The sequence below is a fragment of the Nelumbo nucifera genome, chromosome 3, assembly GCF_055504915.1.
Source record: "Nelumbo nucifera cultivar China Antique chromosome 3, China Antique-T2T, whole genome shotgun sequence".
Classification (NCBI taxonomy): domain Eukaryota; kingdom Viridiplantae; phylum Streptophyta; class Magnoliopsida; order Proteales; family Nelumbonaceae; genus Nelumbo; species Nelumbo nucifera.
In genome coordinates, this window is record NC_142651.1 from 23,432,013 (window position 1) to 23,455,216 (window position 23,204).

At 38.1% G+C, this 23,204-nt stretch overlaps 1 protein-coding gene across 3 annotated transcripts; it reads right to left on the reverse strand.

Moving 5' to 3' along the window:
- Nucleotides 1-679: 679 nt before the first annotated feature.
- On the reverse strand, nt 680-20,033 carry LOC104602177 (uncharacterized). 3 transcript variants are annotated; one of them, XM_010265785.3, is made up of 10 exons: nt 19,569-20,033; nt 19,125-19,426; nt 18,629-18,863; nt 18,167-18,336; nt 5,386-5,528; nt 5,102-5,279; nt 4,363-4,942; nt 3,118-3,230; nt 1,812-2,055; nt 680-1,053 (listed from the first exon to the last, which is right to left on the reverse strand). In XM_010265785.3, the coding sequence occupies exons 2-10, from the start codon at nt 19,307-19,309 to the stop codon at nt 826-828; spliced, it is 2,076 nt and encodes a 691-aa protein (XP_010264087.1). In that variant the 5' UTR covers nt 19,310-19,426; nt 19,569-20,033; the 3' UTR covers nt 680-825. The 3 variants fall into 3 exon arrangements, with proteins under 3 accessions (XP_010264087.1, XP_010264095.1, XP_088757678.1); XM_010265793.3 differs by having other exon boundaries at nt 19,125-19,419; nt 19,569-19,707; XM_088901552.1 differs by having other exon boundaries at nt 19,125-19,969.
- Between the last annotated feature and the right edge of the window lie 3,171 nt (nt 20,034-23,204).

Below are 23,204 nucleotides of genomic sequence, written 5' to 3' on the forward strand. Positions count from 1 at the left end.
GTGGCCACTGTCATCAAATAACAAATTTCTTTAGCTGATAGAAAAGCAAAACATATGAAAATGAAGCCCTAACCCTGCGTTTCTGTTGCTGCTGTTGCCATCGCCATCACCACGCCGCCATTGCCGTCTCCTCCTTCCCTCCTTCCCTCCTTCCCTCCATCGATTCCTTTCTTTTCCCTCCATTTCTTTTCTTTCCTTCTTTTTCTTCTAACTTTCATCTTTCTTGCAGCCAACAACCACTTTCTTTTCCCTCGTAAAAGAGTAAAAGGAATGAAACCCTAACCCTAATACTCATATTTCATCAAACCACCTAAACCGTTCAACCTGGATGGTCAAACCGCTGACCCAGAAACCAGTGGCCACAGTGATTCCATTTCTGGGTCAGCTTTTAAAACCTTGGGTAGAAGGGATATTTGTTGAGAATGAGGTAAAAAGCAAGATTATATAATCGTCACTTTATATTTAGAGAGACCTTATGTAGGAAGGTGGTGCAAAATTTGTCAAGTTTTAGCAAGGTTCAAAATATCGATACGCCAGTGAGAAACATAATTACAAACAAACAAATGCAAAACTGAACCAGCAGCAAAATTTATCGATCACCATTTCATGCGTAATTTTGTGTGCGTCTAGTGTTATGGTTGTAGAACCTAATCAAGATTCTGATGATATATATATATACTCTGAAGAGTATCTAATGAGACTACTGCTGCTTCCTTGTAATTAATTTCAGTATAGAGATTTACATCTATATTTATTTTTATCTCCCTAAAGAATAAAAATACATCATATATGTACATATCCAAATATATAATTACAAGAAGAGCATTATTCCCTCTTCTTTTCCTCTTTGGTTCTTTCAAGGAGAACAGGAGCTGCTGGAATGCTGAACCACCATTCTCTCAGTCTCCTTTCCCATCTCTCTGTACTTGCTTTTCTCAAAGGTGAATATCTCGTAGACATCTCTAGAAATATTAGAAGAACTATGTACTTGCAAGGTATGAAGGCCAGAACAAAGGCCACTAGCAGCAGCCCAAATGCAACTCTCTCGCTTGCCTGTTTGTGACAGTTATTGTAAATTTACTATAGCTAGCTCAAAATTTGGTAAGGTTTCTTAACGAAAACCATGACAACATAAATAAATTTGGTAAGCTTTCCCACCAACCATAAAAATTGTTTACATTCAAGGCATTATATGTTACAGAAAGGTCCATCATCCTTGATGGCCCCTACCTGCCATATTGTACAAGGGGCTAAGTAATTCAAGGTTCCATGTGGTACCAATCAATTCATTAACTATTGGGCAAATCACATGGGCCACCAGAAGATCCAAGTTCTCGCAAGCTGGTCCTTGGAATAGTTGATGGAATAAATTTGAAGGTATCTGGTAAACACTATGTTACTATGAATTCTTCATCCCACAGGCATGGCTGGACTTACAAAAAGACAGAGAACATGCCAGAGTTGGACATGCCCTTGCATGTATTCCACAATGTCTGTAGGGTGAAGAATTCAGGGAACTACATCCAGGCACTGTTTGATACAAGGATGCTGATAGATGTGATTATTATGCCCATTTGCATGGTACATGGTTTAGGGAGCACTGAGAAAATGGACCACAAATCCATATTTCTCCATTTATTTTAAAATCTTCTAGAGCATGGTATTCATATTACAGTTTAGTTATTGTTAACATGAGAAGAATAGTCATTACTAGCACCATGTCATGGTAACACTATTATGTGAAGCCTACTATGCCAAAATAGTAAACAGAACTTGCAGAAGCTAGAAATTTGAAGGAAAGAGAGTAAAACCTGAGGGAAAACAGACAGGAGCAAGGCTCGCAACTTGAGGAGAACAACATTCCCTTCCTGGATGAACTCTTCAATTTGGGAAACTGCATTTTGAACTGCCAAAATCTGTTCCATTGTGTTCATTGTTGGAGGAGCTGTTACTTTGACCTCATCCACAGGCTTCCCTTGGCTACAGCATCTTGTGAGTACCATAAAGATGGCAATAAACAGAAACAGCAGTGCAAGTGCATATCCCAGCCATCCCCTGAATAAATTCAGTTACGCAACAGATCACATCACAAAGTAACAATGGAAAAGGAAAGTCAGTTTATGAGAAGCAAATTGCCAATATCTTCATGAAGCCAATTTAATTGATTTGGACTTTGGAGGTATTTTGAGTAGCAAAGAGCCCTCAATCCACAGTTTTTTAACTGTGCTTAATTATTTGACCAAAACTGAGCCCTTATTCTCAAAGCCCATAAACAGTGGGCCACAAAATTCATGGCATTGCAACTTGTTACAACATCTAGGGATGGTAGACCCATAAAATGAAAAAGCATAACTAGCAATACAATGAAAGAACGGGGAAAACCATGAATATAACCACCAGATACCAGGCAAGCTATCTTGATAAGCATCAGAAAATGATCATCCAAAGGGATATATGTGATTGAGTGATACAGTGTGCATCTGAGATATTCTAATCTTTATACAATCTAAGCCCTTCTCTTTAGAACTCCTAATTTTGCTCTGGAAATGCTTCCACTGATTCAGGATTGTCTCATTCCAGAACGAGAGTTAATTTAAACAGACACTAGAAGTTGGCAATGCGTGTCTTGGATTTTCTTAGGTGGGTAATTATCCTTTTAATTGAAAAACAAGTTTGATCTTTTTCAATCAAAAACAGAGCAATTAACCAAGAACCAAACTGTTAAATGCAAATATAGCCATTCGGTGAACAGGTCCATTTCTTTAGTGATTAAAAATTCCATATGTTCTTTTCGTTTATAGATGCTTCACCTAATTCTCGGAGATTAACCCATTCAATACTTGAAACAGTCAATACCTACTTGAAGTCAAGTGGAAGCAACTGTCCTGCCTTACGTCAATAAAGGTTATAAAGAAATTAGATTAAAGTATAAAGCTATCCAAATGACCAATAGCACAAGCAACTTTCAATTTTGTTTCAAGGGGAAAAAAAAAGAAAAAGCCTTATATCACATGAAATGGAGTTGATGGGACTTGTAGCTCAAGTGTCCTAACAACTCATACACTGAGAGCATTACAATTTACAACAGATCATAAAATAGTCATATAGGCATCTTACCTATAAATTGTGTACGCTGATGCACAACAAAACACCAAAGACCTAATAGGATCATCCCACGATATAAGAAAAAGAAGATACTTTACTAATTCTATTACAGGAAAGAGCAATTCCTGCAAAAAACAAAAATTGTGAAGGAAATAGTAAGAGTATGGACAATTTGTGTATATAAAGTTCCACAAATATTTACATTTCACACTTTTTCATTTTCTTTGTTGATCATGAAATATAAAAGAGGGCCATTACCCAATGATGGTCCTAGCTATTCAGGATCTTGGTAGGGGTAGACTGAAAACAAACCCAATTTGCATGAAATATTTGATAGTTCACAATTTGGTGACTCAGAATTGACTAAATATATTCAGGAAGAGGTCTCATGGTGCATATTGTTTGGTGATGACATTTTAATTGATGAAGCTATTGAAGGATTAAATACAATATTAAGTTTATGGACAAACACCTTAGAAACAAGAGGTCTTAAAATATGTAAGACCAAAATAGAATATATGATATGTAATTTAATAATAATAGGACCACAAATCAGGGTACACTTAGGATTGGAGATCAAGAGATAACTCAATGTGACCTTTTATAGTACCTTGGTTCAACAACTCATAACAAGGGAGAGTTTGAGGAGGATACCATCCATAGAATTAGAGTAGGATGGGCAAAAATAGAGGGGTACATCTAGAATCTTATATAGTAGGTGAATACCACTTAGATTAAAAAGGAATATTCCATAAAACAGTTGTACAGCCAGCTATGTTGTATGGAGCGGAGTGTTGGACAGTCAAGAAACATGTTCAAAAAATCAGAGTGGCAGAAATGTGTATGCTGAGATGGATGAATGGAAAAACTAAAAAGGATAGGGTCAGAAATTAAGTCATTCAAAGGAACTTAGGAGTAGCTCCAATAGGTGATAAAATGAGAGAAAGTAGACTAAGATGGTTTGTCATGTGCATAGAAGACCTTCGACAGAACCCACAAGAAGTGATCTGTTGCAAGCCAAGGGGCTAGAAGAGGTAGAGGTAGACCAAAAAGGGCATGGATTGAAGTGGTAAAAAATGATTTAAGCACGAATAATTTAACAATGGATATGGCATTAAACGGAACAGAATGGCATGATTCACGTAGTTAACCCCATATAGTTGGAGTAAGGCTCGGATAATGGTGATGACAATTTGATGGCTCAATGAAAATGGTAGATACTGAGAGCCTATACATATAAAGTTCCATCTGCAATACCTTCATCACAACCAAATTGGTGTCAAGGCCCTCTACTTTGACCCCATCAATGCTTGCTTGTGCTAGTTCAACCTTTTTAAAGCTACTTCTTGCCTCTCTGACTGCCCTTTCCAATGCAGTCATCTCCCCTACAACTATCTCTCCCACAACAAGTCCTGTTTCATTAGGAACAGTTGAACCCATCCCAAGTGTGACTCCTAAATTAGACATCATGGTGAAAGCTGATATTGAATACATCCCACTCTTAGCAGTTGAACTATTAGTTCTGTCCAGCTCCCTTGAGGTTGACATCCTAGCAAGTGTCTCCAGTATTAAGTCACCTCCTGGAAGCTGATCGCAAAGATTGAACATGAGAAATGCCTCACCACGAACAGAACTTGCATGAGAAAACTCTTGAAGAGCTTGTAATCGCAGAATTCCAAGTGTAGCCTTTGAAAGTGCTTCATCTCGTTGAACTCCCTTGATCTGGAACTTACGGATGAACTGATGAGCATATAAGATTTCTCTGATAATGGCTAACCAATAGTCACGACGAGTATGTCCTTTCAGCTCTGGGAACTCCATAATAACTGATTCTGGTCTAAAACCCAAATAAAGGTCAATCAGTATCAATTGGAGTTAAGGACTTGCAAGAAAATTGCACAACAGACATACAGTCACCCATATAAACACATAACCTGATCAGTAAAATGGCGTAAAACATATGGATAAAATACGAAAAATAACATATTGAACTTACACAGAGATGGACTTGTACATGATTGCTTTGTCAAAAATTCGTGTACCCCATGGTCCTGTTAACTCAGGTTTAACAACCTGTTTTAGATCATCTGATAGGTCATATGTTTTTGGCTTATCAAAGGTTACAACTCTTAGAGGTTCAAAGTAAAGTGCATGATCAGTCAATATTAATCGACCTGCAGTTGGCAAGAAGTCAGAGCAATGATAAATCTGTATAATAATGATACAAGTGTAAACAATGAAAGTTACAGAATTAAATAAGAAAAAAGCCCAGAAATCTACCAGGCCATGTAGAAACTCCAACATGCTGGAGAACTGGTTGAGTTGTGACTGTGCCATCCAATTCAAGGATCCTTTCTCCTTTTGGTGATCGGAGGGCAGAAAGAAGGGATGACTCTGATTGGGTTTTCAGTTTTCTTATTGCTCTGAAAAGAAAAACAAAACCTCAAGGTTTGGTGTTTCGATGTTCCTTATTCACATCACATATTCATGCACATTACAGTAAAATACAAGCATGGCACTACACTTGACATGCAACATTACAATTTCAGATATGTACAAAAAGGAATTTTAAAGAGAAGGAATAATAATTTGTAAGTAAATCAAGTGGCATAGAGTACCCATTGAGATAATGGCTATGGATTCCAACATAGTGCCCATAACCCTCTACTTAAAAATGAAAGTAGCAAAGAGTTGACTAGCCATGAGATGGACAACTGAAGATTATAGAGTTCACAAAAGCAATTAATAAAGAAAAATAGACTGCTCATTAACAAGCTAGAATCTTCTCACAGTAATGAATAGTCTGAAGTTGACAGGCATGAAAAAAGGGAAAGAAAGAAATACTTCAATGTTATAAGAAAATATTATCAAATTAATCCACTATTTTTTTTCTTTTTTATCCGGAGATGAAACTATCTAAATCCTAGTCTGTATGTAATGTTTCAACTTCCTACCTCAAATTTCATCTGCAAGTTAAAGATGATTCACCTACCCTATTAACTGTCAAATTGATGAAATATAATAAACCCATAAATAACTGTGGCATTACCACTAATAATTAGCTTCTTGACACATAATTCCTTTATTTGTGTGGGGGGCTGCACACAACCATGAAATGATAGCTTAGCATCATACATGCATGTTAGTAAGCTATTGCATCAAATTTAATTCTTGTAGTACAAGGGGATCGGCTTTCTCATTTTGCTTCAACGTTTCTAAAGCCATGGCCATTAAAAGCCCATGCTCTGCCACAAGCATCAAGCCTTAGAGGCTTAATCCTCTTGAAATCTCAAATCTAAAAACTGAAAGTGAAGCACCCTGTGGCATAAGCCAAGTGCCTTTAACTTAGGAAAACTGTTTTTACTTTCATTTTTAATTTGTTTGATTAATGCCTCACTCATTAAGATATTAAAGGTTTGTAAAAACTCTTTAAAGCAGCTCTTTAACATTAAGTGTTTCTCTATTAAAGGTTCTAAGTTTTGGAAAACCAGCCAGCTATAGTCTTTTCACCCTGCTTTTAACATTAACCGTTTCTCTATTGAATGTTCTAAGCTTTGGAGGTACTAGCTAGTTATGTACTCTTCTCATACATGTCCCACCGATCCCATTGTACAGATATGCAATCCATATCCTGAACCTTTGACAGAATTCATTGTTTATTCAATTCTTTTAGGAACAATATTATGCAACACTACAATATAAAACTATTTTTTTATGTTATCATTTCCTCCTGCAAACTGAAGCTGCAGAAATAGCAAATACAACATTGCCCTTGATGTTTTGGGTACTTGTGCAAGACAATGAATGTAGGTGAAAATCTTTTGTCTACAGTTCTTTTTGAAATATCCAAGACATACAGAAAAATAAAATAATGAGTTGGCAGGCCACACTCTTGCTTGGCCTTAACCTGGACTTTTTTTCTTCTTTTGATCAGTAAAAGTTCATTTCATTAATTTCAATTAACCTTAAGCAGTTAAACAATAGCATGTCAGTAAACTAATAGGCACTACACCTTGGATATACTCAAGTATACAACGGTATATGCTGTACACATTCACCCTGCCCTGAGGAGCTACATGTTGCTTTTTGGCTTTTCAAACAGAAAGCCATTACCCAATGTTGGTCCCAGCTATCTTGGGTCTTGGGAGGGGTATACTGGATACAGACCTAATCTTTGGCCCTTTTTTTTCTTTTGCACAAAGTGGCTGCTCTCAGACTTGAACCTGTGTTTTCCACTTGCCAGCCCAAGTTTTTTGTCTTTTCAAATGCTCTTCCTTGAAAAGGAGCCTACTTAGTGTAATAAGAAGAACCTTCAACCATAGATATAGGATTGCCCTTTGCAGAATTGAAACTACAGCACGTCTACAGGACTATGGGACCACCTGCTGCTGTAGGATGCAAGTAAATATGCCCTAATGCTTAGGAAAGCGTTGGAATAAATAACTTAGTTGTCAGGTTCTTGATTGCTAAAAGTTTTTGACTTTTTCTAATCGCACATACATGAGTAACATGACTGCTAACACCATGTTCTTGATGATTGAAGAAGAAAAGAATCATCTATAACTATATACCATCACTTAAGTCAACTACATGTTTTAGCTCATTGCCCCATGTATGTATGATAGCTAACAACCAATATGTATCAAAATATGCTTTATATATCAATCCTAGTTTTCAGTTAAGATCTTTTCTTATTCTAAGCTCCAACAAATGCCATCATAATTCTATCATTTTTATCAATATAATAATTCTATTCCGATAATATTTGGCCTTTAGCGATTCTGGAAATTACACAATTAGGTGGGGCTTCTGTTTAATTCTTTAATATGGACAATTCATTTTTGAATTCCCCTTTTAACATGATACTCAACAAATTTATACATCCATTATGAGGGAAAAGCGAAAGCTTCATTTACTTTGCTTTTTCAACCACTATTGTATAGAGCCTATAGACCATTCATATAATTCACTATATTTTGAATCTCACGATAGTTGTCTTACATTTTTTATTCTACATGTCAAAATCTAAATAATAGACATATTTTAGTGTTACAAGATAACTGTTTAGTTGTGCCATTCTGGAAGATTTATGTTAGTTCACCATCATTGATTGCTTAAACAGTAATTCCAACAGAGAAGTACGGAAGGCCCAATGCAGATTTATGATTTCCACTGCAGAGCTATAAACATTCAAAATGTCAAAAACCCCCCACTCTACACACCAATGCCCGCCCGTGAATTGGCATTAATTCCAAGCTGGCACCCACCCCAACTGTACTTTGGGCCTAAAAATTCTGACCCTGGGCTGAACCGTCATTCTCCCTAATTCCAATGGTTGGTAATTACAAATCCTTAAGTAGTGATTAGTAAGGCAGATAATGTGAATGGGATGGGTTTAGTGGTTTGTGCAGAACCATCTATGATTCAAGGGGTTCAGGTGATGACTGAGCAAAAAAAGCAAACAATGCTATGAAAGGGGGTTTGTCTGGGGGGACTCAATACACTGAACCAGTGGCGGTTGGAAATGTGGGGGGAGATAGATAATAATGTTGAAGAAGGTTGTTTAACAGAGGGGGGGAGGAGGTTGTTTAGGAGAGAGAGGACGATTTGTTTGAGATTTCCAAGAACCTTGACGGAGGACTTAAAGAAGTTATGGGGAGAGCGAGGGTGGTAAGGACAATGATGAGTTTGGATTGGCTCTACAGTCTACAGGGGATGGATGAGTCAGTTTTGGTAGACAAATTTGGGAAAGTAGGTGGCAGTGATGATGTAGTGGATGTAAGAGTCTGAAAGGAGGAAAATTTACAGGACTAGGCCATCCCATTAATGGATGTCGGAGAAGACAAAGGATGATCTTGAGAATAGGGACAACCAAGCGGAAGAAGTGATTATTGATGAAACTCACACTTTAGAAAGACAGACTCAGATTAAGAAGTTGTGAACACAAAAGTCTGCTAACAGTTTGGCAGATGGCTTAGCTAGGCAAGGGGTTCAAAGACAACATATGTACTGGGCACATTTGTAATACAGTTGGGTGGGGCTGTTCTGTAATGGGTTTTGACAGATTTTCACAACTTCTTGTTGTAATCTTTTCAATTTAAAATTGGGGTTTTTACTGTTCAGTCCACCCCCACAAATCTTAGCTCCACCGTACAGTTGGGGTAGGTGCCAGCTCCGAATTGATGCCAATACACGGGCAGGTATTGGTGTTTAGGTGGAGGTGTTTGAAATTTTGAATTGTTGTAGGTCTACAGTGGAATTCAGAATTCTGAGGTGGAGTGCAGTGTAGTTATCCCTTTAAAATTTTAATGAATGAATGTTTTTCTGTGTTCCCAAGAAGTTGTGAACACATAATTGGTGGTAAGAAAAATGTTTTTTTTTTGAGAGGGTTGAAGAGTTTGCAATGAAGGTTTAAAAAAGTGGAGAAGACGAATAGGGAGAAAGATAAAGGTCTTTAAGGGTAGAAGATGCTCTTGATAGATTGAGGTGAACTAGAGATGTAGGGGATGATAAAAAGAGGGTGGAAAAGTGATAGCAAGCTAGACCTTTGAAAAGAATGCGGTCTTGGAGTTAGAGAGGATAAATGATAGCTCTAAGGATTCAAAAGATTTGCGAAAGAGTCCTAATTCAGTAAGACGCTTCAAAAATAAAAATAAAAAATAAACCACCGAAGAGTTCAGGTTTCAAAAGTTCTTGTTGGGTTCAAATGGGGTTTATTTGGGGTCAGAGTTATCAAGAAGGTGGAGAAATCAAAGAAAGCTCTTAAGATAAGTAAAGAGATTCCTATTCAAGCCACAGGATAAGCTGAGTGATAGAGTAAAGTTTTGGGCAATGTTTTAAATTGGAGTCTAGTTTTGTGGTTTTGTTGGAGTTTGTGGATTTTTGGGGTTTTTCACTTTGGGTTGATTTGGTAGTCTTTCCATTGTGGAGTCTTACATTGTGTTTTTAAGGTTTTTATATGGGTTTGGGTGGATATTCTCAAGTTTTTTTTTTTTGGGAGAGAGAGAGAGAGAGAGATTTTTTGGGGTGACTTTTGTTTGCAATGTTGAGGGATTGGGTTGGTTGAGTGTTGGGACAATTTCTTTCTCCTCTCAAGTGACTTCTGGTCACCATTCTTGTCATACCTTTAAAAAAAGTGGTGATTGGTAAACAGAAGCCCTGTGCGAACTGCTAAATCCAAATGTTGTACGAAAAGGAAAATCTCTGTTATTGATCCATAACCTATTCATGCTCAAATTTTGTTAATCCAATACCATTTGGGAGCCCATCATTGAAAAAGGGGATAGAAAGTTGGCCTCTTGGAAGACCAAATACTTATCAAATGGAAGCAAAGTCACTCCAATTAGAAGTGTGTTGTTTTCCCTTCCCGTTTATTACTAGTCTTTGTTCCCAGTCCCGGAAAGTAGGGCTGCTGTGTTAGAAAGAAAGATGAGACTTCCTGTGGAAGGGGTGGAAGGAGTCAAAATGCCATCTGGTGGGCTGGAAGAAAGTTTGTTGCTCCAGGGAAAATGGGGATTTAGTGTAGAGAGCACTGATGTGGACCCCACTGCTGTGGTCCCCACTGTGTTCATATGGCAGCACAGCATATATTTTTTGTTTGTTATGTCAGTGTTAGTTGGTAGTTATTTCAGTTTGTTGTTACAGCTTGTTATTTCAGCTTTATTATTAGTTTATTTGCCATGTAAGCAATAAGGGCAATTAGGCCCTTTTACAATTAGTCAACATATATATTAAGAGTGGGTCGGCAGATCTGCATAATCCGACCCTCTCTCTCTTTTCTAAAAACCCTTCGTGTGTTTCTGTTTTTCTCCCTCTCTTCTTCTTCTTTTCTTCTTCTGAAATTCTTTTCTTTTACTTTCGAATGCAAGATTGATTGTAGTCTTGATCGACTACTTGGTATCAGAGCAAGGATTAGGGTTTCTCATGTGAGTCTTATCCAGCCAACCACATGAGAGTTGCCTAGGGCTGGAAGACTAAGAAGGAGGATCGGCTGATTCTTGGAGGCTACTGGTAGTGTGCGGCTACTACTAAGAAGATTGTAGAAGGCTGGGAGAGTTCCAGTAGTCAGGAAGAATTAAAAAGGGCTTCGGACCCCCAAGATTAGGGTTCTGCATCAGACAGAAGGTGGCAGCCAGAGATCTTCTTTCATAAAGTAAGTTTTTTTTGCTTGAGAATAACCTTGAAAGAACCATCTTGGTCTATTCTGAGAGGTGCGGCTGGAAAACCTTTTTTTCTCTTTAGGGTTTTGAGAGAAAACCCTAAAATTCAGAACTGTCATTGGTTTCAGATCAGATCTGAACTGGGTTCATACAGAATTCTATGTTTCCCGTGTTTGTGGAAGACCTAGGCAGGCTGTTATCAGTTGTTTAGGTGCTGTTTTCTATTACAGCAGCTTCAAAAGTTTTTATTGCTAATTCTTAACCAAGAATGGAGTTCTGGAGTTCAAGAATCAGGGGGAAAGTGCTTTTGGGACTAGCAATTCTGATAATATGTCTGAGAATGCATTTCAGATTACAACTATGAGGTTTGATGGATCCAACTACTTAGAATGGGCCCAATCGACCATGATGGCTATTGGGGGTAGAGGAAAACTTAGCTACCTATTGGGAGATGTGAAAGAACCATCTAAGGAGGACCAAATGTATACCAAATGGGTTCAGAAGAACTATTTGTTTATGACATGGCTGTGCAACTCTATGCAGCCACATATCAGCCGAAACTATTTGTAGGCAAAAACAGCCAAGGAAATCTGGGATCTCATGAAAGAGACCTACTCCCAACCCCTTAATGTGCTAGGGCCTATGAATTGAAGTGTGAGGTTAATAACCTTAAGCAAGAAGAAAAACCAGTCTCCGTTTACTTTTCTACTTTAAAATCTTTGTGGCATGAAATTGACCACCTAGAAACACTTGAGTAGGAAAGTCAGAAGGATGCGCAGACTCATAGAAAGCAGGTTAAGACTAATAGGGTTTTTGAATTCCTAGCTGGTCTGAATTCTGATTATGATATTGTGAGACAGCAAATGCTAACCAGACAGTGTGACCTTATCTCAAGCCTACTCATTGGTGCATAGTGAAGAGACTAGGAGAAAGGTTATGATGCAGCATCATCCTTTCCCACCAGCCTTGGCAGCAGTTAAACCTAAGTCTGGGGGTGATACAGAAAGGGATATGAAGAAGGAAGATAAGCGGGATCTAGTGTGTGAACATTGCCAGAAAGTAGAAACTTAAGCATACTAAAGACACATGTTGGAAGCTGCACCCTCATTTAGTCCCAACAAAACTGAGGAACAAAAGGGGTAATGCCCATGGCTGTTAAATACCGATTATGCATCCTCATCGGGCATAAAAGGCACGCCTCTAGACACCTTAGCTACTGTTCAGGCTGCCCTAACACAGTTGGAAAAGGAAGTTGGGAATTCAGCTCAATCATCTCAGTCATCATCGGCTCCTTCCACATCAACCTTTGCTCATTCAGGTACTCGGGCCTCAGCTTACCATGCTTCAGCTCCAGGTAACACTGAATATTGTTGGGTAATAGACTCAGGTGCATCTAACCATATGACTAGCTTGCCATCACTGTTCACTACCTATCACTTATCTTCTGGTAGAAATAAAGTATCCATTGCTGATGGTTCCCTTGTTCCCATTTCTGGCAAAGCAGACATCAGGTTGTCTAATACCATTTCCTTATCTTCAGTTTTGCATGTTCCTAAGCTTGATACTAACTTACTTTCAATCAGTAGTATTACAAAGCATCAGAATTGTTCAGTAACCTTCTTCCCTGACCGATGTATTTTTTCAGGACTTGGAGACAAGAAAGGTGATTGGGACTGGCCGTGAGACGAATGGGATCTATCTGCTTGGAGAGAGTTCTCATTGGAAAGATCATGAAGATAGGAAGTCTTTTGTTTCTCAGTCTGTTAGTCCGGTTATGCTTTGGCATAATCGGTTAGGTCATTTATCCTTTCGGTCTTTGAAGAGATTGTTTCCTAATTTGTTTGAGTTTGTTTAGATGTCAAATTTGAGATGTGAGAGTTGTGAGCTTGCAAAACATTGTAGAACATTTTATTCCTTGAGTAATAAAAGTAGTAATTCTTTTGATGTTGTGCACACCGATGTTTGGGGCCCGTATCACATCCCTTCTATGGGGGGGTACAGATATTTCTTGTTGTTTTTTTATGACTATACCCGTTTTTCGTGGGTATGCATTCTCGAGATGAGGTTCCTGCTTTGACCCAGACCTTTCATCAGATGATTTTAACCCAGTTTGGGGCCAAAATCAAAACTCTCAAATCCAATCATGCGAAAAAATACTTTACCAAGCCACTGGCCTCTTATCTACTTGATCATGGGATTATTCACCAGAGTATTTGTCCTTATACACCACAGCAGAATGGGGTTGCCGAGAGGAAGAATAGGCACATATTGGAGGTGGCTAGAAGCATTATGTTTACCTCCAATGTGCCTATCCGTTTCTGAGGTGATGCTATTCTTACAGCAGTGTACCACATTAATCGAGTTCCTTCACGGGTTCTTGACATGAAGCCTCCGTTTACCCTTCTATACCCCGATGAAGAAGTATTTACTATTCCCCTTAAAACCTTTGGTTGCACTTGCTTTGTTCAGATTCTTGGACCTCATCGTTCCAAATTTGATCCTAAGGCCTCCAAATGCATTTTTCTCGGTTATGCACAAACTCAAAAGGATTATTGCTGCTATGAACCTACTTCCGGGAGGAGATTTGTCTCGATGGATGTTATTTTCTTTGAGGAGGTACCCTATTACCCTAGGGTTTCTCCTCAGGGGGAGAGTAGTGAGAATGGGGTTTGTGAGAGTGGGGTTAACTCATCTGAAGTTCCTTTACCCATTCCATTGAGTGATGAAGGATGTAATGGGGAGGGTTGTCAGAGGTGTCAGGATTTGAGAGTATCACAAGCGGTGGAGGCAGGTTGATTTCGGTCATCAGTAATCCAAGCCATCCCCAGTTCCTTCTGCGGATCCAGATCCAGGTCCTACTGAGATACCTTCCACTATTGCTGAGATACCTTCCACTGTTGCTACTTTGCCTTCTTTGGATGACCTTGACCTCCCTATTGCAGTCCGTAAAGGCAAACGGCATTGCACCATATCCACAGCTCACTGCATTTCCCAGTTTCTGTCCTATTATCGCCTGTCTCCCTCTTACAGGTCCTTTCTCGCATCCATTGCTGATATTCCCAGAACAGTGCAGGAAGACTTGTCAGTTCCTGAGTGGAAAGGAAAGATGCAATGAAGGTTGAAATGGATGCCCTTCTGAGGAATAATACTTGGGAGCTAGTTGACCAACCTAAAGGAAAGAAACTGGTTGGATGTAGATGGGTATTTACTGTGAAACATAATGTTGATGGTTCCATTGAAAGGTATAAGGCCCGGTTAGTTGTAAAGGGATTTACTCAGACTTATGGTATAGACTACTTGGAGACTTTTGCTCCAGTAGCAAAGATGACCACTATTCAAGTTCTATTATCCCTTGCAGCCAGTTATTCTTGGCCCTTGTTCCAGATGGATGTTAAAAATGCCTTCCTCAATGGAGACTTACAGGAAGAAGTCTACATGCAGTTACCTCCTGGATTTTATGATGCAGAGACAGGTAAGAAGGTTTGCCGGTTGAATAAAGCCTTGTATGGACTAAAGCAGTCCCCCAAGGCTTGGTTTGATAGATTCAGACAAGCCCTTGAAAAAATCGGTTATATACAGGCCCAGTCAGACCATACATTGTTCATTAAAAGAGCGGACTCTTCCTTGACCTTGCTTGTTGTATATGTAGATGATATGGCAGTGACAGGGAATGATAACAGTGAGATTGAGTCTCTTAAACAACTCCTTCATCAAGAGTTTGAAGTGAAAGATCTAGGAAAGCTACGATACTTCTTGGGTATTGAGGTTGCTAGATCTAAACATGGGATCTTTATTTCTCAAAGGAAGTATGTTCTAGATCTATTAGTAAAAACTGGAAAGTTGGGTGTTAAGCCTGCAGATACACCCATTGAACAGAATCACAAGATCAGTGCAGAGGGTGGAGAGCCTCTTGAAGACAAAGTTATATTCCAACGGTTGGTTGGAAAACTCCTCTATCTTTGTCTCACACGACCGGACATTAGTTATGCAATCAGCGTTGTCAGTCAATACATGCACTCTCCTAGAACTACTCACCTCCTTGCAGTTGAGAGGATATTAGCATACTTGAAGAGATGTCCAGGTAGAGGTATATTATTCAAGAATAATGATCACATGAAAATAGAGGTCTATATAGATGCTGATTGGGCTGGGAGTGTTGATGACAGAAGGTCTACCTCTGGATATTGTGCCTTTGTAGGAGGTAACCTTGTCTCCTGGAGGAGTAAGAAACAAAGTGTTGTTTCTCATTCTAGTGCTGAAGCTGAATATAGCCCTTATTTGAAGTCATTATTTGAAGAGTTGGGTATTGATTATGAGAAGCCCTTAATGTTGTATTGTGATAATCAGACTGCTATTAATATAGCTCATAATCCGGTACAGCATAACAAAACTAAGCATATCGAAGTCGATCGACATTTTGTCAGAGAAAGGGTTGCGTCTCAAGAAGTATGTCTTCTGTATATCACCTCCAGCATGCAACTCGCAGATTTTCTCACCAAGGCTGTTCCAAGGAAGAAATTAGAGGCAAACCTATGCAAGTTGGGAATGACAAATATCTATTCCCAACTTGAGGGGGAGTGTAGAGAACACTGATGTGGACCCCACTACTGTGGTCCCCACTGTGTTCGTATGGCAGCACAGCATATATTTTTTGTTTGTTATGTCAGTGTTAGTTGGTAGTTATTTCAGTTTGTTGTTACAGCTTGTTATTTCAGCTTTATTATTAGTTTATTTGCCATGTAAGCAATAAGGGCAATTAGGCCCTTTTACAATTAGTCAACATATAAATATTAAGAGTGGATCGGCAGATCTACATAATTCGACCTTCTCTCTCTTTTCTAAAAACCCTTCGTGTGTTTCTGTTTTTCTCCCTCTCTTCTTCTTTTCTTCTTCTGAAATTCTTTTCTTTTACTTTCGAATTCAAGACTGATTGTAGTCTTGATCGACTACTTTTAGGAATCAGATCAGTAAAAGAGATCAACACTGCCTTGTTAGGTAAGTGTTTGTGGAGATTCAATGACCAACCGGACAGTTTGTGGAGAAGGTTAATTGCATCCAAGTATCGTTCTAGCAGCAAGGAGTGGGAGACAGAAGAAGTAAGATCCTCTTATCCTCTTATCCTCTTATGGGTGTTCAATTTGGAAGGAAATTAGAAAATTTGTCTACAGTATATGAAGCGTATAAGGTATGAAGTGGGCAATGGTCAGAGAGTGCTTTTTTGGAAGGATTATTGGTGTGGGGATGGTCCATTAAGGGTCATATTCCCTGATCTGTTATCCATCAAAAAAAAAATATTCCCCGATCTGTTCGAGATTGCTATAAACAAGGATGCAACAGTGGTTGATTACTTGGAGAGGCAAAATGGACTTTGTATTTGGAACTCTCATTTCCAGAGGTAGAGGTGTAAATCGGGCCATGTCGCCCGCAGCCTAGCACGACGGCACACAGGCCGTGCCAGGCCCAGCACGATCGTGTGGGCTATGCTAGGCCTGGGTTTTAGGTCAGCGGGCTGGGCCGGCTAGTATATAATATATTAATAAAATTTTATATATACAATAATTAAATAAATTAGTATAATAAAATTGAAAACAATTGTTTATTTTATTAATATATTACATTAATAAAATAAACAATTGTTTTCAATTTTATTATACTAATTTATTTAATTATTGTATATATAAGCAATTGTATACATCAAAATTCCTATAAAATTAAAATTTTAAGTTTTTTTAATTTTTTTAAATAAATAGCTTTGGCCCAATCCACGGACCGGCTTGGCCCACTGGCCAGCCCAGCCCGCGGCACGGCACGGGGGAGCACACGCTTGGGTCGTGGGCCGTGCCGGTCCAACCCCCCAAGTTATCCCAGGGGAGGGCGACACAACCCGTTTTACACCTCGATCCGGAGGTATTTAAATGACTGGGAGGTGTCTTTTTTGGTCAGTCTGCTTCAGATTCTTTATGACTTCGGAGCATCTAGAGCAGGGGGAAGACAAAAGAAAATGGTTGTTTGAGAAATCGAGGACCTTCTCTGTAATATCTTTTTACAACAACTTGATGGGGGAGGACCTTTCTTCCTTTCCAAGTGACAGGATTTGGATAAGATCCTAACCAAGGACAATTTAGTTAGAAGAGGTGTAGAGGTAGCGGATATGGCTTGCACACTATGCAATGGAAGTGTGGAATCTTCTAGCTATTTCCTACTACATTGTGATTCTACCTACTGGATTTGGATAAGACTGTTGGATTTGTTTGGGGTTAATATGTGTTTCCCGTCTGATGTGAAGGGATTCATCAAGGCTCGGTATGTAAGAGGATTAAGCAGGGCTGGAAAATTAGCTTGAAAAATCCTCCCTTCAGCAGTCTTTTGGGCAGTGTGGTGCGAAAGAAAAAGTAGATTTTTTTAAGAGACAGTACAAAAGAAGAGGTGTTTAGGAGGATTTCAGGAATGGTGCATTCCTGGTTGGCAATTCACCCATTATTCAAAAAAAATAAAATAAAATAACATTCATGTTCTTTTTTTATCAAGATTTCCTATTTGTAAGGAGCCTATAGTCTTTTTGGTTTGGAGCTGGTTGTACCGGGTATACTGGTTCTTTCATCTTGTACAGATTCTCTTTGTAGAGGGGTTTCCATAGTTGTATTGTTTTAAGATTATTAATGAAATTACTTTACCTTGCAGTTTCAAAAAAAAAGGCATGACAACAAAAATGTAGCAGAAAGAGGTCAATAACCTAGTTTTAGACTAGAAATTATATAATATAAAGTAAGTACAAATTTAGCAGGTGGAATAAATGATACTGATATCATCTTTAGCGTATATTAATTGTGACTTTTACAAGGAAAGGCAACTGAAGAATGCAGAAATTATCTTAAGAGTAAAATAAAACCAAAAGAGCTGACCTTTCCAATCCATTAAGGTACTTCTCGTAGACAGAGAACTGAAGTCGTCCTCCAGTTGATGTGGTAAGTACATCAAAAAGATTGTCACAAGTAATTACATCAGCAATAATAGGAATAGCTGGTGCTATTCGAGAAAAAGAATCTCCACTAACAGTACTCTCCTCATCCACCTGTCAGGAAAAGATATGGACAATTTGGAATTCATCCCATGTAGTAAATGGTTCCTTTATTAGCATAGGTAGAACAGTTGTAAGAGTAAGCAGCTGGCTATTTTAGGCGACCTAAAGGAACCAAAGATAACTATTTTTGTACAACACATAATAGATCAACAAAGTATCTCCTGTATGCCTTAATTTAGAAAAAGATTGAGAAATATCAGTATGAGAATGGTTCCCTCCCTTTGAATCAATGAATTCTCTTTTGCAACAGAGAGAATGATATAAGATACCAATTAACAATTACCTTTAATAAGGGTTGGCTGGAAGCAGAAGGAGCCTCCCATGCTAGCATCATATCAAATGTTAGGCGCCGGAACTTCTTATCAGCAAGATAACCAGTCACTTGTACAGACAGAGCAAGGGCTCTGAAACAACAGTATTCCAAAAAGTTCCTTGCATACCCCGATGAATGCTTTATGCTATCAGATGCCTCGGCATCAAAGTTGTTACGTAGTTCATCCATAGAAATTTCCAGAATTCTACATATTTGTTTTTATATTGTTAGTCAGAAAACGAATAGTCATCATTAAAACGAGATTTATTCCAGGAAAGAACAAGCATATATGTAGTTCGGAAATAAGTTTAGGTCTTGTTATGCACATCATGAAGCAAAGCAAAACTAAGCAACAAAGTGCAGAAAAACATTCAACCGTCCATACGAACTAGATATATTCCAAGATTCTGAAGTTACAAAAAAGTGTAAATTATTTACAAAATAAAAGTTTAATATACAGACACACCTCGAACATCGGCGAACAACTACATTTGCAATAGGAGAGAGCTCTGGCATCCAGTTTGTTCTGGCAGAGGGAGACTTAGACATCTCCTCAAATTCCTCATCAAAGGGACTCCGATTGCCAAGCAACCATTTAAACGATCCTTCTCTTACGAGACCCTCCAGCATATTTCTGGTTTTGCTCACCATGGCTATATCTATCTTCCTCTCTGAGGTCAAATTTTAACAGAAGCCCTTTCCCTACTTTCCCTACTCGATCAAAAGTGAAATCCCAATCTCACCAACAGTATTCTTAATTCCTGCAATCTTTCAATATACCTAACTGAAATTACTCGCTAATCACCCTTTCGTTCAAAACCAAAATCTCAATTTCACAAACAGTTTTCTAAATCCCTGCAACTTTGTTATGAAACTCGCAATAGATTGCATAAATATGCCTTATACTCACCAAAATTTTCTTTATTCATGCAACTCTCGACAAACCCACGTCGGATTTCTTTGCCCGAACAGTTATGCAAGAACCCATTTCACCAATGGAGAAATTCAATCACTAGAATCATCTGCCCAATGAATAATAATAGAAAATAATAAATAGAAAAAGATTCCCAACTTCGGCCAACTGCTCTAAGAGATAACGATCATGGAAGTGGAACAATACACTGTTAGGGGGTTTTCTGGGAGAAAAAGGAAATAGAGAGCAGATAAAGAGAGCGAAAGAGGATAAATGAGGTGGAAGAAGGAGTGACCGCCATTGAAACTACTTTCGGGTACTATTGAGCCGAGTCTAGGAGCCGTGAGTCATTGACAAACAAAAATCGTTGGGCTGCTTCAAAAGCCAAGTACTGAATCAAAAAGGGTTTATGGTTTATGAGTTTATCTATACGGTCTTGCCTTGGTTTCTGTGTATTGGAATTGATACAAGGTTATTTGTTTGTTTTTAGATGCTTTTACACTGGCATTACGTAAGTTTGGCACCTCTAACTCTCCAACTCCAAGTCTCCAGGTACATGATTCGCGTCAGTGTAGAGTAGTCCTCACCTCACTCAGTATTCAGTAATAAGGGTTGGTTGGTGCAACTTTTGGGTTGGGCTCCGACCTGGGCTGGGCTAGGAATAATAACCCCTAGGGATGCAAGTTATTTTGAGGCTGAAGTGGCTGAACTGAATGATTATTGCTTTATCATCTAGTGAACAAGTTATTTAAGTAACATTATTTAAAGCTGAAATTGGGTTGATTTTATTTATACCATTGGATTTTATTATTTAATCATTTATTAAAAGATGAAGTATAAAGTCACTCAGTTCAGCCACTTTAGCTACTATCAAAGATCACCTTCAGGCTTCAACAATGAATTCAGTTTCCCTCTTGGTCTCCATTATAACATGCATGAAACAATTAGAAACAACACCAAAAGTAACATAAGTTTTGGATCGGTATAAGGTTGCATTGGCTGAGCCCCGAGTTGGATTGACTGGGTTATTTGGCTGAGTTTTCTGAGTTTCCCAGTTTCTTTTTAGACACACTGGGTGTGGATCATAATTCACATGCACCCGCTTAATTATGTTTTGGAAAAACATTTAGCTGTGTCTAAATTAACAGCCCGGTGCTTCCAACAGGTTCTCTCTCCACATGATACATTAGTTTTATACAAAACTCATTGTAGTTATTTCGTAATACTAAGTTAGCTATCTTTATCATGCTCTAGACTGTTAAATATGCTATGAGCCTCTTTCCCTTTTCAGATATCATATGTTCCTGATATCATAGTCGAACTGATATGGAAATATCAGTATTTTTTTTTTATTTAAGAGTAAAAGACTTAAACATCCCCTCAAATATATGCTGAAGGAATAAATCTATTATACCAGAAAGACATGATACCAAAAGAACTTTGATCAATCAAAACACCCCATGAATTGTCATAAACACCACCAGATTGGTCACTTGTTTTATGATAACCCTTGGTTGGTTGTAAGTATTTTAAAAACCCAGGTTGTTTTAGCCAACGCGCGGGATGTCCAGTTGATCAATCAATTTTCATCCATTTCCATTTCCTCATTGTGCTTCGTTGTAACAATAACCATTTAAGTTGCTAAGTTGAGTAAAATCCAATACACAAACACCCAATCCTGCTCACATCAATACCAGCAGGTAAGGCTTCCATGAGCTCCTTGGTTCCAGACCTTGCAATGGTACCAAGATTGTTCACCAGATCAGACTTTGTGATGCCAATTAACAATGCCACTATCAATAATAATGGATAGGGTGTTGTTGGTCTTGTTAGGAATGATGTGGGTGAAGAGCTCGGGTTGTGCATCCATCTTGCTCTTGTCTGTCAAAGATTATCAGAATTTGGAAGCATTACTGATGAGTTGATCTCTAAGGAACATCTTGTGCATCATTCATTATCCAGACAATTATACCCAGCATTAAACCTATAAAAAGTAATGGTGTATTTGTGTTTTGGATTATTCCGTTGGATCCATTTTAAAAAGATAAGGGAGATGTTAATATTTAGCATAAAGTTAAAGGGAGGTTCTAGCCTGTTACCCTTCATTTAATTGTATTTTTATGGATCCCACCATATATGAAAGGCCAATAACCCAAGAGTTGCATATAGTATTCCTTTCTTCTTCAAAGAGTAAGATGACTTTGAGATAAAGGATTGAATGTACAATAAAGGGAAGGTTTGAAGGAAAGAACCCAATAGTTGCATAGTATTCCTTTCTTTGAAGAAAGAATAAGAATTAAAGAAAAATTTTGTAAGAACTATTAAACTTTCTTGTTGCTGTTAGTTAGATTTACTGAACATCAATTATTAATAGCTTCCCTTGACATTTTGACATTGCTTTTACTTACCTCTCCTATATTAACAACTTGTCAATTTTAGTTGTGTAAAAAAGACCCACATATTTATGGCTCACATGTTATCCTATTCCTTATTTAGACTTTTGAAAAGACAAGAATACTCTATTCCACATTTTAAGTATACTTTTACTTTAGAATAAAAGAAATTTTATTTTCCCTACAAATTACCAAGCTAAAGGTACGCCAAATATAATTTGTAGGTCTTATGTGGTCAGACCCAATGACCCAATAAGCCTGATTCATGATAGGATTGGTTCAGGGTTAATTAACTCACAAATTCTACAAGGTCAAGGCTGAGACAAGGTCTGTAAAAAACACAATTTTGTTCAGCAAATAAAATAGGGAAATCAACCACCTTTTCTTATTTTTATACTCCCTGTTCTTCTTTTTCTTCGATTTCCCTTGTATGACTTGTCCGTTATGAATTTTTTTGCAAGGTTTTCTTTTAGGCATGTTTAACAAATATCAGGTTAGTTCTATTGCTTCTACTATTGCCCATTGCCTTCATGTCTTTACATCTTTAGGCTGCATTTGTTTGTGGTGTAAATACCAAACTCGTGTAGTTTTACACTTTAATCTGATTTTGTAGTCGTTTGGATGAAATGTAAATTATCACCAAAAATTGATGTAAAATTCCTCACAAATCAAATTTTACATCGATAACCGTGGAAAATTTCACTCTCATAAAAATTTACATCAATAAGTGCCACTTTTTTAAACCAATGAGTGCATAACTCATCTGGCCCAGTATTTACATAGCATCCAAATGCAGCCATAACTCTTGGGGGCGTTCTTTTTCTGGATTTTGAGAGGGGGGAAAGTTTATGTTCCTAGGTATCACTTACCAAGTCTCTTAGGTGGATAAATAACTTTCCCACATTGGGGAAAAATTGTCAACATTTGAATGGGACAAAAATGCCCCTTGTAATAATGAATTTTTATGACTAAAATGGTCATTGCCTTATTTACATGAGAAAGAAAAGAATATGGGCAAGTGACTTACTGAAAAGTGAACGGGGCCTTAAGATCTTCAAGCACAGGTGAGCAAAGGATCCATGTACATGGGCAAGTGACTTATTTAGATTCAGCTCCATCTCTAGAGATTTGTAGAGAGATAGAGAGAATGTGGTTTTATTGGACTCCAGATCTCTTATCCACGCCTACCTACAAAACACTACCTCCATGCATTTAAGAATATCTCCTGTTTATAATAACA